Here is a 14,576-nt window from a genome sequence, read left to right on the forward strand (position 1 = left end):
CAGAATGAGCACGTTTGTCATTAATACTAAATACGCTGCGGTCTGTCTGCTGATCTGATACTGTAATGAAGATGAATGTATAATAACTGATTAAAAACTAAAATGTACAACTTTCAGTAAATAACTGTGTACATGCTTAGCACATTTGTGTTGTACAGGGTAACTTCAGATATAAAAACGAAGACTAGTAAAGTGATGTTTTATCATTAAAATCTGATCGCGTCCATTGATTTAATAGAATGTTTGGGTATACCAACATGGCGGCCCGGTGGCTTCACAGTTGTGATGTCATGCGCAATCCAGTCATTTATATAGATCAGTGGGCACACCCAATTGAATCTAACTACATCCGACACAGATTTTTTGTGTTTAAAAATTATTTACATTTCTGAACGTTGACTGAATAATAATTACATGAAGTACATCTACATTACATTACATATCGCTTTTATTCAAATCGATTTACAAAGGTGAGGTAAAGAAAGCATTTCATTGTATAGGCGGTTTCAGCGGCAGCAACATAAACAAACAGCTTTTGTGGACCAAACTTAACTTCTGGTTGACTTCCATGTAGAATCAAAAACAAAATAAATAACAAGTAAATTACCTTCAAATCATAGCTAAGGCGTATCAACTACTATACTGAGGTAATGTTAATGTAGGGGAAAGCGGGGCACAACCTAATGCTTTTTGGTTTTGGCTCAATCATTCAAAAAATATTTGATTAATTATATTTTTACGCAAGCAACGCACACATTTCTGCTACAAATGAACATTTGAAGTTTGTTTCTAATACTTATAATTCTTGGACAATTACACCAAGCATGACAGAAGTGCAAACGGTACAACTTACCCCATAGGTGGGGTTAATTGTAACAGGCAGGGGGTTAGTTGTAACACTTGCTAAAAATTAAGTTTGCAGGCAAATATTTCAATACTACTTTATCTATATACTTGAAGTGAATATAAATATATCTGTTTGTAATAGACAGATACCACACTGTATTCATTCATCCAGCCCTTTTCTAACAATAGTTCAATTAAAAATGGATACAAATGTCTAAATATGTGAGAAAAAGCAGCACAATTATGACAAAACAGTTTTTTATATGTGACCCAGTCTGTAATAACCATACTACAGTTTCAAAATCAAATTCTGAGATAATGAGCATCAAAGTCTGATTTTAGCCATTCATTTCATTATGATTTCAATCTTTGACGTGACCTTATTCCAGGAGTGGGGAACCCTGGGTCCTGGAGGGCCGCTGTCCTGCAGAGTTTGGTTCCAGCCCTAATCAAACACACCTGAATTTCATTTCCAAGCAATCCTGAAGACTTTAATTGGATTTTTCAGGTGTGTTTATTTAGGGTTGGAACTAAACTCTGCAGGACAGTGGCCCTCCAGGACCAGGGTTCCCCACCCCTGCCTTATTCAATCAATATAAAGGATATGAACAAAATAAATTTGACACGATTTTTGATAAGACAGGCACATTTATTTTGTTGGCAGCCAGCAATCATTTATGTGTAGCCTATTTAAAACAACTGCAAGAATTACGCTTAACGTTAGCAGTTTTCATATCGTAAGTGCTGAGAGGTTAGTTGTAACACAGCGTTACAATTAACCCCACTGGGTCAAAATATTTTCAAGCCCACCAAAAAAGACATGCAGACAGATTTCAAAACGATGCTATGTTTTAGTCAAGAAGACACTGATTAATATGACATTGCATTGGTTTGGGTATCTTACACACCCAACTTAGAAAAAAAAAAAAAAAAACATATGATGAAAAAATGTACTTACATGCCACCAAAACACTTGTTCATCAATAACTCTCTGGAAAAACATTATACATTTCCAATAATTTGCAGCAGATCGTCTTTTGGCAGAGTAAATAAAATACTGGAAAAACAAAACGCCAAACATTGTGCAACAATGTAAATAGTCTGTGTTACAACAAGCCCGCGTTAGTTTTTTCCCCGCGCACCCCTATTCAATGTTAGCTACATATTTTTGAATTCTTGCCTGGCTGACAAACCTCTCTTCATACAGTGGTGATGCATGCACTCTCCCCTGATCTTTAGGAAACTAATTTTGTTTTATTTTTAACAAGTTATTAATTACCTATAACCCACTAGCCAGAGTGATAAACAAACATACGCTGCATCCGAAACCGCCTACTTTCATACTATATTGTAGGGGAAAAGCAGTAGGCGAGGCGAGTAGTATGTCTGAATTCATAGTACAGTAGGCAAAAAGTACCCGAATGACCTCCTACTTCCGGCAAGATCCTGAAGTGTTCATTCGATGGACCCTTTACTATCCCGTGAGTCCCCAGGAGAGGAGTTATCCAAGGAAGAAGACGATGAGGAGGCGTTGTATTATTCAAAAATGTTCAAAAGTGGTAACGCAGCTCTATTCAAATGCAAATACATATATTAAACAGCTGTCCCTTGTGGTTAAATTGCACCAATTTAATGTCTTTCCGGTTAACGGCTAAATTATTGTTATGACCCGTATGTCACGTGATGTATCAACATGGTGGATTTAGTACTGTATGTCCGATTTCATTCATACTATGAATATTCATACTGTATAGTGTCTACTGTTTTAATGGTCAGTGATGGGTACTTCATCTAATTCAGTGCCTATGTCACAGTATGCGATTTCGGACACGGGATAGACTGGAAAGTAAGCTTATGTCCAATGAAACCGTCCATAGGGAAGCAATAATATGAGAGGTGTCATACAAAGTTACAAAATTTCACCATTCTTTAGAGACACAACCTTTTTATGGAGAGAGAATGGAAATGAAAATGAATGAACAAGAATGTTTAATATTAATATTATTTATGCAAACTTAATTTGCAGCCTAAGTAAAAATGGGGAAATGTGTTTTTAGGCATCTTTTGGTCTTTATGACCAAAGTTATTAAAATTATTGGGGAAAGGCACTTTCGGTGGCGCAGGCAGGGTCACTTATTGGCCAAACTGATTATATATGTCTAATAATATTTTGCATTCAAGTTGATGGTTATGTTTAAATAATAGTTTAAGGGTAATGTTTTGTTATGTTTTTCTTTAAAGACTTAAAGGGGAAAAGTTTCCATAGATATCTTCTGTTGCCATCTTGCATCTTGGTTCCATCTTGAGGGGCTCATATTTAGATAAATGAAATTCCACCACCAACGGTGCCGATTAATCAGAAAAGCCGGCAATCTCGCTCTCATTCCCTTAGCCTGCAATGTCACCTGCTCCCCATCCTGGTCCAGCCAGAGCTCCTAACCTCCACACGCTGTGCTGAGCCCATCAGTATCTCCCTTTCAGCCCTGCCACATTCACAGCTGCCAGTGCTCTGATGAAGGCACACCTGTCCCCGGCCACCCCGGGGCCCCGGCGCGCCACCCGTTCCCCTTCTTCATCTGATCAGCAGAGCTGTTAGCACTCCCCGGACAGCCATATTCATACATCCCACAGCAATTAATAGGCAGACTTCATCCTTGGGCTTGTGGGTAGTTTTTATAAGGCGAGTTCAAGTGGAGCTGAGGGCCAGGCAGTTGACAGAATGCCCCCCTTGACTGGGGACAGAAACAAGGTTTACTCCATAAAAACTTATAAGAGAGACGATTGCACGGGAAGGTTTAAATGAAACGTTAGCCCATGAGCTTGCAGTGCTGTCTTTAACAAGATTGGTGTGTATTGATTAAAATGCTGATTTAACAGGCCGCACCGGCCTGTCTTTGGAAAGCCGGGGATGATGTGCCAGCTGCTGTCTGGGTTCGCTGGGCATCCTCAGAGGGCCTCGCCATCTATCATCTCAATATGGCGATGTGAGGCAGTTTGTGTTGTGTTAATTTCCTCCAATAAATCAGTAATTATTGCAATCCTGTCCCTGCTGTTGACCCTGCAGCTGTTTTTCCATTTGTCGAGAGAACGGGTGTTCTCCGAGGACCGCACGCGCTTCTACGGCGCCGAGATCGTTTCCGCCCTCGACTACCTGCACTCTGCCAAGATAGTGTACCGGGATCTCAAGGTAAACACGAAAAGGGGAAAGAATTCATACATTTAGAGAGATGGTTTTGTTCCCTTGTCTTTATTCAAGCGTGTGCCATAAGAAGTTGAAAATGTAATTAAAGCTCTAGAGTTTGAGGCTTTTCCTTTCTTCATTGTATTTTTGGGAAACATCAAACTCTGGCGGCTGTGGATGATGACACAGTGCTTTGCTTACAGCCTTGGACCAAACCAGTTGTGAAAGTGCCAAGAAACTTAGACAAATGGCTTCGCTGATAAAATTGAAAGGTTAAATTAATGTGGCTTGAAGTTTCTTTTCACTACCACAGAATAAATATATAGTGCAGTTGTCAACTTTTTAGCAAGTGATGATATCATAATCACATACAGTACAAGGATTTTATTTTACTCATGAATTCAAATATGAGGTAAGAGCTATCCTTAATTTGATATGAATGAAGTACATTTATAACAAATGTGATCAGTTACAGTATGAGTTGATGCAGTCTATAAATCAAATAAAGCCTTAAATAAAAGTGAAACATATTGAGTAGAGTTTCAGAAGAGCTTAACTAAGTAATGGGATAGTTGTGCCAATGGTCAATGATTATGAAATGTTAACAATTTCACTTTTTCTTTGTACCCAGCTGGAGAATTTAATGCTTGATAAAGATGGTCACATCAAAATTACAGACTTTGGCCTCTGCAAGGAAGGAATCACTGATGCTGCTACCATGAAGACTTTCTGTGGTACACCAGAGTATCTGGCACCAGAGGTACAGTAACCCCTTATGAGTAACAAATCCTGCCTAAAATGTCCTAAAACACTCTCATTATTCAACTGTGGAACACACGCAGAAGTCCATACGCTTGTTTATCAATTTTAAAACAGGTTCATTACTTATGACTTCATATAATGCAGTGTTTCTCAAACTTTTTCTGCCATTCCCCACTTTGGAGTTAGGGAAGGGTTCCGAGCGAGGGGCCACATTCCGATCTCTCTGATGAAGCCAATACGGAAGTGATTTAAACTGCAATTCATCAACTGGCCGCTAGAGGCTGGCTCCAAACGGGGGTCAATTCCCATAGACCCCCATGTTAAAATGGCCAACTTTACAGTAGAAGATAATATATTTACAGCCTGGAACACATTTTTGGGGGGTTTGTATAGCTAATTTTACCTTTCATGACAACTGTCAGGGGGGTGAATTATTCTCATAAATCAACTCATTAGTTTCTATTATATTAACTCTTTTTTTTTTTTAAGTTGCTAGCCAGTGGCAGCATTTTTCATGATTTTCACAAAAGTTTAATGCCTTCCAGAAAATGTTCTTCTTTAAATATATAAACAAACAACATATCAAATGAAAGAACAGACCCTCTGCTTTCAAACCAAAAAAAAAAAAAGTTTCATCTTACCTTCATTAGTTCTCTTTTTATCACCTCTCAAATGTTTTTTTTTTCAAAAACACAAAATTTTGAGCAAAAAGCTGAGCTAATTCCATTTTTGTAAAGGACTTTTGATAGAGATCAGATGCAGATCGATCTTTAAAACATACACGGAGTTCTTTCTCTTTCACGTGAGGCGCTACTTCCGGGTTGTATAAGTTGCGTGGTGGATAATAGCGGTATTGCGGAAAGCCGGAAATTCTCGGCTTTGGCAGGGAAGCGTTTTCTCTTAATTGACGAGTTATCTCGTCAATGGAGGTGAAAGAGTTAAGCCTTAAAGTTCTGCATAATTAAGGGTGTGGCCACTTGAGTGACGGTTGAACAGCCACTTCTGTCCCTAGAGTCAAGCTAGGTGGGCGTGGTTTCAGTAACCAGCCACTTCAGCTTCACCCACAACCCGCCTCTTTACCCATTTACAGATATTCGCGAGTGATGCACGATAACGCGCAGCCAAGATGGCGATGGCAGGCACCACTTAGGGGTTGTGTACACCAAAACTTTTAAACGCATCTGAAAACGCCTGGACAACGCCGAATGCTGTTTTTCAGCTGAGTGCCAGCTTTCTTCAGCTAAGCGCTTTGGTAGCTCTGATACGTCAGCTGTGAGACTGTTGGTTGCTGTGATACTTGTCCCGCCCCACCTCCACTGTGATTGGACGGCCGCATGAGAACTGACATTGACGAGCGGAGCTTTTCTTCCAAAGTTGAACATTTCTCAACTCTCGGCGCTCAGCGCTGAGCGCGGAAAAACCGCTAGGCGCCGGTTTTCAGCGCGGAAGAAAACCGCTAGCTGCTGGCTTATTTGAAAAACGCTGAGCTTCCATTGAAAATAATTAAAAACATGCGCCGCGGGGGTAAAAGCGTTGGTGTGCACGCCCCCTTACTTAAGTCTTCAAAAACCTTTGGGTGACGTCACGGACACTACGTCCATGGTTCGGAGCCCCACCTGTCCCCAATCGCCCCAACAAAATGGTAATCAAGTACTGCAGGCTTTAAGTTTAACTGTTGAAATTTATTTGAAATATTTTAAAACATTATAGCATTAAACACTTTCAATATACAAAAAAATTTTGCAAATGTATTATTACTTTGCATGAAATAAGACTTTGTTCAAAAGTAAATAATAATAATTATTATTAATAACTGTGTTTGCATTTTGTCTCATACTTTCTTTTCGGCTGGCTTTTCGGTTGATTAGGTCCACTGTCTGTCTTTGTTTTCTCTGCTGGTGCCGAATCTCCAGTTTTCTCTTCATTCCGTGTCTCAAACTTATCCATTGTTAACTTTTATTATACCCATTACCACCTATACCGGCTTTCCACATTAAAGGTTTTGTTCCTCTTCTATTAACATTCCAACGTTAATTCATTTTCGTAAGCTACGGTTCAGCGTGTTGTTTTAAGTTAGGCTTATATTTAAATGTGTCATTTTAAGTCTAAAAAAAAAAAAAATGAATAGAGATTGGCACAAAAATGACCAAATTTTCTCCAGGTGTCATGTCCTATCCCCAACAGTGGGACCCGCCCCACACTTTGAGAAATGCTGTTATAATGTAATGAAAGTTCATTGATAAGGGATTCTAGAAGAACAACAACCCACAGCAATATTTAAATCAGCATATACTTTGTTTTCTTGGTACTTTTCTTGTCATTTAATTTTTCAGATGCATCAATATGGTGTGTTCAATGGAAACACACTTATAGTTGGCAACTGTTCATCATTTAGGGGGTGAGAAAAAGCCCCATTTTTCTCATCTGCTAGATACAGGTGGTGCTACTAATTAATTCAATCTTTAATAAATAACATGTTTTAAAAGTACATTCACTGTCGGTTATACAAATACTTTGACCTGTTAGCGAAAAGATTCCTTCAGCTTTTACTTTAAATTGTTTTGGATAAAGTGTGCACTTTATTTAAAAATGTGAGGAAATCGCAGTGTGTAAAAAGCCCAACCTCACTCATTTGTTGAGATATATAATATGTCATTTAATGTGAAGTTTAGAATATAAAGTATGTAATATAAAGTTATTTTACTTTTTAATAACCACCATGATTAAACACTTATTATTATTATTATGCATTATTATGCAGTATTATAATGTATTGTAACTGTGTTTTAATTATTCTTCAATTTCTAATAGATATAATGAATTAAAAAGTGTATTATTAAGCCGTATGAACTCATTAATGATACCCATTATATACATAAATGCAGAAATAACTTTTATTTCCTTCACTCAGTAGTTTTTAGTCCAAGCAGAGGTGTATATGATGGCCAGATTGCAGTTGCTAAATCCATATTTATAGTGGGGGGATCGAGCAGGGGGGCGGCAGCAGGAGTGAAGGGGGATATAGATTCCACTCGAAAAAGTACGGAAGACAATTTGGCGCAACATTTTGTTTTGCTCAGCCTGGCCGCTGTGCCAGGAGATGATTTGAGTGTTGGTTATTTTTCACAAGAGTATGTGATTGCACAAAAAAGTACATGCTAAACAGAGGCAGATGGTGGCAGATGGGGAAGGTTGGAAGAAGGTGGCTGGGAAACCTGGAAATCTATACTGCCGTACTGGTGTAAAAATAACAGAGCATAGCCTGAGCCAAGTTCTGCGATGCAAAGTAGAGGGGGATTAGAGAGAGAGAGAGGGAGTGTGCGTGAAAGATATTTCGAGGAAAAAATGAGTTTCTTTTAGGGTTACTGAAAGAGTTTGGCCCTCACTGAACATTTAAAGCGTTAATGAGATTGAATAAAGATACATTAACGGAAATACTTTCCTCAAGCTGTATGTCATCTGTCATCGAGTTTTCATCTGTTACGGTATTTAGTAATTACAGCATTTCTACAGTATGCTTGCATCCATTAATTACTTTATTGCTGGTTTCCAGGTGTCATTCAAACACATAAGCTAATGTAAATGAAGGTGCGAGGATACAGAATGAGTACAGATGCTAAGCAGTTGGTAAGCGATTGTACATACTGCGACCGTCCACGCGTAAACACATTGGTATATGAGCTTCGCACAGTCTGCGGCGTGCATGTGCGTAAGCGTCCTCGTGTAGCCCGGCCAAAGTGAGATAAGCTCATGGATGCTGTCTCTTCCACTGCCCTGCTGGGGAACTGGGCTGGTGGAGCCACAGGCTCTCTGTCCCAGTCCCTCCCTGGCCAGCCTTGCCAAGGGCCCAGTCCTGGGAGCAGCAGTCCTGCCACATGGCTGTCCGAGCAGGGGCCTGTTCCTCCCCTGCGGCCGCTCCTCCTCGCCTATGGCTCTGGAACGGGGAGACCCCAACTGGCTCTGTGTGCATTAATCGCATCCCTGCCTGCAGCCGAGCTGCTCGGGTACACACCCAGGACAAACAGCGCAATCCCTACATACGTGCTGCACGTGAACCTTCACGCGCGCACACACATTTACACACAAACACACACACACATACATGATGACATGTCCTTATGCTCTTTCATATACGTGCTTGGTGGTGTCCTGTTTTGATTCAATAAATGATTCAATAAATTACTCAATTATTAATAAAAAAATCTTGATTTTGGTACAATTCAACTAATGTGCAGTCACATGTGTACTCATCCAGTCAGAACTTAGTCACAGCTTTTCTCACATATTAACACACAACCCCAAAGGATTATTAGGAACACCATACTAATACTGTGTTTGAACGCCTTTATTGGGTTGAGATCTGGTGAGTGCTGGATGTAGCCATCAGAGGATGGGTACATGGTGGTCATAAAGGGATGGACATTATCAGAAACAATGCTCAGGTAGGCCGTGGCATTTAAACGATGCCCAATTGGCATTAAGGGGCCTAAAGTGTGCCAAGAAAACATCTCCCATACCATTACATCACCACCACCACCAGCCTGCACAGTGGTAACAAGGCATGATGGATCCACGTTCTCATTCAGTTTACGCCAAATTCTGACTCTACCATCTGAATCAGAAATCGAGACTCATCAGACCAGGCAACATATTTCCAGTCTTCAACTGTCCAATTTTGGTGAGCTTGTGCAAATTGTAGCCTCTTTTTCCTATTGGTAGTGGAGATGAGTGGTACCCGGTGGGGTATTCTGCTGTTGTAGCAGGTTGTGCATGTTGTGGCTTCACAAATGCTTTGCTGCATACCTCGGTTGTAACGAGTGGTTATTTCAGTCAAAGTTGCTCTTCTATCAGCTTGAATCAGTCAGCCCATTCTCCTCTGACCTCTAGCATCATCGAGACATTTTCACCCACAGGACTGCTGCATACTGGATGTTTTACCCTTTCACACCATTCTTTGTAAACCCTAGTAATGGTTGTGCGTGAAAATCCCAGTAACTGAGCAGATTGTGAAATACTCAGACCGGCCTGTGATTAGTTGATTAGATAATTGCATTAATGAGAAATTGAACATGTGTTCCTATTAATCCTTTAGGTGAGTGTATTTACTGTTAAGCTGCTTTGTAACAATTCAAATTGTAAAAAGTGCTATAGAACTCAGCTTTACATGAAGTGAATTGTTTTGGCAGATTTTAGCTGTAATTTTGTCTCATGATCCTTTTACAAACCACTTTAAATTCATCTTGTTCATATTCATGTATACTTTTTGTTTTTAGGCATTTTTATTATAGAAAATTAGTCCTTTCTCTGTGGATATTGCATGTTCTCACTGTGTTTTGGCATGGGTTTACGCCGGGTACTCCGGTTTCCTCCCACAGTCCTAGACATGCAAGTTAGGTAAATTGAAGATGTCAAATTGCACTTCCCCCAATGTGTATAGATCATCTTGTGTAGATAACCTACACAACTGTATAGATTAAGCGTTTTGATTAAATGGTTCTCGCCATGAGTATAGCCGTAGATGTTGGAAGTAGCCTAAATATATAAATAAATAATATAGCAAACTAGTAGAAAATCAAAAATTTTTTTTTACTTGCCTTGCAGAAAATCTACGGTTTTAAATGATGCACAATATGCACGAATTGCCTGAAACGTAAAGGCGTTTTTGCAATATATGGGAGTTTTTGCAACAATTATGTGTTTCCATTGCCGTATTTTTAATTCGCAATGTCAATTTACGCAATTTAAAGGGTAATGGAGATGCAGCTTATGGCGTCATGTACAAATTATCCATGTTTTTCAGTTTTGCTGCTATAGAAACACCAATAGGTGTGTTTGACTTCATGTGGCACCGCACAGACCATCAAAGTATCACAAAAGTGATTCAAAAAACAGTACTGTTGCATCACTCTTGCAATACTTTGATTTCAAAAACATAACACAGAAATATAAAATAAACATTAGAACAGTTTCTAGGAAGATTTCCTAAATTTTTAAGGAATGTGTGACTGAAGGATATTTATTTTATGGGTGATGATGAATTATTTCATGCATGTGATGGTTTGTAATATCTGTGTTTCTCTCAGGTGCTGGAGGACAATGATTATGGGCGTGCGGTGGACTGGTGGGGTCTGGGCGTGGTCATGTATGAGATGATGTGCGGCCGACTGCCCTTTTACAATCAGGACCATGAAAAGCTTTTCGAGCTCATCCTAATGGAGGACATCAAGTTTCCCAGGACGCTGTCGGCTGATGCCAAGTCCCTGCTGTCAGGCCTGCTCATAAAAGACCCTAACAAAAGGTACAGACCACACGACTGCTCCCTTTGCTTACTCAGATCATCCCATAGAAAACTATTTGTATACTTCTGTAACACCACATATTTTAGACTGGACCGTCTGATTCCTGTTTTTATTTGTTTCTCTTGTGTACTGTCAGACTTGGTGGCGGTCCGGATGATGCTAAGGAAATTATGCGACATAGTTTTTTTGTTGGAATCAACTGGCAGGATGTCTATGATAAAAAGGTGATACACAATTTAATGCCCTTTCTCCTACACCTAAAGCTGCTTTCCATAGTAACTGTTCACATTAAGCCATGATTGATTCATTTTGTTATTGATGGTCATGTGATCTCAACATGTCTGCCCCCATTGGCAATCATTTCAAATTAAATTGCTGTTTTAAGGTGCTAATATGACTGCATGTTTTCAGTGTGTTAAACGTTGTGTCTGAAGATATAAAGGCCAAGTGCACCATTATAAACGCATAAAGGCAGAATACTTCAATTGTAAATGTGAACACAGAGTGTTTTGTTGCAGACTTTGTGTCTTTCTCACTCAACACAATAATAGGTCACTGTCACTACACCGTTTGCACAATAGTTGGCAGAGGAGATGCGGTTCAAAGGTGTCAGATTGAACCCTCCGGCTCGCCATACTGTATTCAGTGTCATGTCTGCACAAACAGGTGCTCCATGTTTCTCATCTCCTCCTCTTCCTTCTTCAGCTGGTACCTCCCTTCAAGCCTCAGGTGTCCTCAGAGACAGATACCAGATACTTTGATGAAGAGTTCACAGCTCAGACAATTACAATAACCCCTCCTGAAAAATGTAAGCATGTCTCCTGTTTGTTTTCTGGCTCTGCATACATTGACATTTATATAATGACAGAAGAAAGACACACATATTGTACTGAATTCATTCACTCTTCTCTGTCGTGAGAGGTGTGCCATGTATTAGAAAATTGATTTTGACACACATCAAGATCACCTGAAAACTACAGGTGTTGTTGGTTGTTTGCACTTTGTTGTTTGATCTAATGTGTGAATTGTTTTAAAATGTCACGTGAACTTCATCTAAACCCCAAACAACAAGCTTAAGCAACTTAATTTTTTTTGGACCAGGGAGACTTAAACCAAAAGATAAAACATGAGGTTACATTTGTTAACATTAGTTAATGAGTAAGCTAACAATGAACAATACTTGTACAGCATGTATTAATCTTAGTTCATGTTAATTTCAACATTTACTAATACATTTTTAATATAACTGTTGAGATTAGATATTGCACCATGAACTAACATGAATAACTGTATTAGCACTAACAAACATGAATAAATGCTGAAAAACGGCAGTGCCTATTTTTAGTTCATGTTAATTTATGCATTTACTAATGTTAACAAATACAACCTTATTGATTGACGTTTATTTGTAAAATTTACTTCAGGACATTTCAAACTACTTGAAAATAATATTTTGGAAAAATACATGAATGCAAACTAAAGATGTACTGTATATTGCTCATGGCAATTCGTACGTATTTTACAACGTGGCTAATTCGTACAACCACATACGTACAGTTTTGTACGATTTGCCTTGATCTCTGTGACGTTGGAGTTAGGGGCAGAGTTTTGTTATTGTTTTTTATGATAATTGTACGTTTTTGCACGATTAACTTTGGACGAATTCATATGAATTAGCCAACTTGTAAAATATGTACAATTTCTCATGAGGCTGATTTATGAAAGCAAAAAGACAGAATCCTCTTTCCAGTAAACCAGTAAATACAAAAATGTGCTGTTCACACACGCACTGACGTTCTTTCTTTTTACCAGTAAGACATCATTCACACTTCAGTATCAAAATACCGGTAAACTCGGTAAGAAACGAACGAATGCGTGCCAAGCTCAGTGTTGTATTTGTTAACAATGGTGGGTTATGACTTCATATCCATGGTCCGTATTTTGTTGTTTTCACATCTGTGGCAAACGCTGACGGTTGCAAAGTTCCTCATGACCAAACAACATTGCATTAGGCGACGTCAAACGAAACCTGCATCTTAAAGGATTAGTCCATTTTCTTAAAAAAAATCCAGATAATTTACTCTCCACCATGTCATCCAAAATGTTGATGTCTTTCTTTGTTCAGTCCAGAAGAAATTATGTTTTTTGAGGAAAACATTTCAGGAATTTTCTCATTTCAATGGACTTAAGTGGACCCCAACACTTAAAAGTTTTAATGCAGTTTAAAATTGCAGTTTCAAAGGACTCTAAACGATCCCAAAACGAGGCATAAGGGTCTTATCTAGTGAAACGATTGTCATTTTTGGCAAGAAAAATAAAAAATATGCACTTTTAAACCACAACTTCTCGTCTTCCTTCAGCTGTGTGACGAGCCAGCATGACCTCACGTAATTGCGTAATGATGTCGAAAGGTCACGTGTTACTGTAAATATATGAAACGCACATTTGCGGAACATTTTAAACAATAAACTGACACAAAGACATTAATTAGTATCATTCCACATACAGCGATGTCGGAACGGTCCTCTTTCTCCACACTTGTAAACACTGGGGCATAGTTTCGATACATTATCTGTGACCTCTTGATGTGATGACTTATTACGTGAGGTCTCGCTGGCACGTCACAGGACCGGAGGAAGATGAGAAGTTGAGGTTTTAAAGTGCATATTTTTAATTTTTCTTGCCAAAAATGACTAGATAAGACCCTTATGCCTCGTTTGAGATTGTGTAGAGTCCTTTGAAACTGCAATTTCAAACTGTTAAGTGTTGGGGTCTATTAAAGTCCATTAAAATGAGAAAAATCCTGGAATGTTTTCCTCAAAAAACATAATTTCTTCTCGACTAAACAAAGACAGACATCAACATTTTGGATGACATGGTGGTGAGTAAATTATCTAGATTTTTTTAAAGAAAATGGCTAACCCTTTAAACAACATTACTATTTGCACATTAGGCCTCACAGAGGGTGTGCTAAAGATGTCGGCAATTCGGCAAATAGATGGAAACTTTGGTGAAGAAATGCAGTGTGTGTGTGTGTGTGTGTGTGTGTGTGTGTGTGTGTGGAAACGTCTGTAAACAGTGCAGGGGTAAACACTACATCTGTATCAAAAAGTTATGAGTGGCCCGAAGCTGTCAGTGCAGTCTGACGTCGTCCGTTCTTAATGCTGGTAATCTAAATTTTTTGTTTACACATAGCGCTTACCGGTAAATTACTGGTAATCTTCCAACCTCTCTTACTGGTAAATTGGCAGCACTGATTTACCAAAAAGGTTCTGTTCACACATGTTAACTGCAATTTACCAGTAAAGACTGTATGTGTGAACGGGACTAGAGACATAGCAAACACATTCCTGGTTTAACAAAAACTGTTTTGGCATAAGAAGTTGTGCGTTTTACACTGTGTAAGTACATGACCTCTTAAATTGGGGTCTAAAGATATTTTTTCAATGCATGACCCCTTTAAAAGGTTTAGATCCCAGACAAACACA

At 39.0% G+C, this 14,576-nt stretch overlaps 1 protein-coding gene across 2 annotated transcripts in view; it reads left to right on the plus strand.

Annotated features, from left to right (window-relative positions):
• The window catches only part of akt3a (v-akt murine thymoma viral oncogene homolog 3a), a 114,752-nt gene that overhangs the window by 93,241 nt on the left and 6,935 nt on the right, over positions 1-14,576 (plus strand). For both annotated transcript variants that reach the window (XM_055170256.2, XM_055170255.2), the window contains 5 exons: positions 3,911-4,033; positions 4,659-4,787; positions 10,873-11,087; positions 11,225-11,312; positions 11,794-11,896. In XM_055170256.2, the coding sequence (XP_055026231.1) occupies positions 3,911-4,033; positions 4,659-4,787; positions 10,873-11,087; positions 11,225-11,312; positions 11,794-11,896 (658 nt within the window). The remainder of the gene's footprint in view (positions 1-3,910; positions 4,034-4,658; positions 4,788-10,872; positions 11,088-11,224; positions 11,313-11,793; positions 11,897-14,576) is intronic.

This window comes from Misgurnus anguillicaudatus, chromosome 11, assembly GCF_027580225.2.
Source record: "Misgurnus anguillicaudatus chromosome 11, ASM2758022v2, whole genome shotgun sequence".
NCBI lineage: Eukaryota > Metazoa > Chordata > Actinopteri > Cypriniformes > Cobitidae > Misgurnus > Misgurnus anguillicaudatus.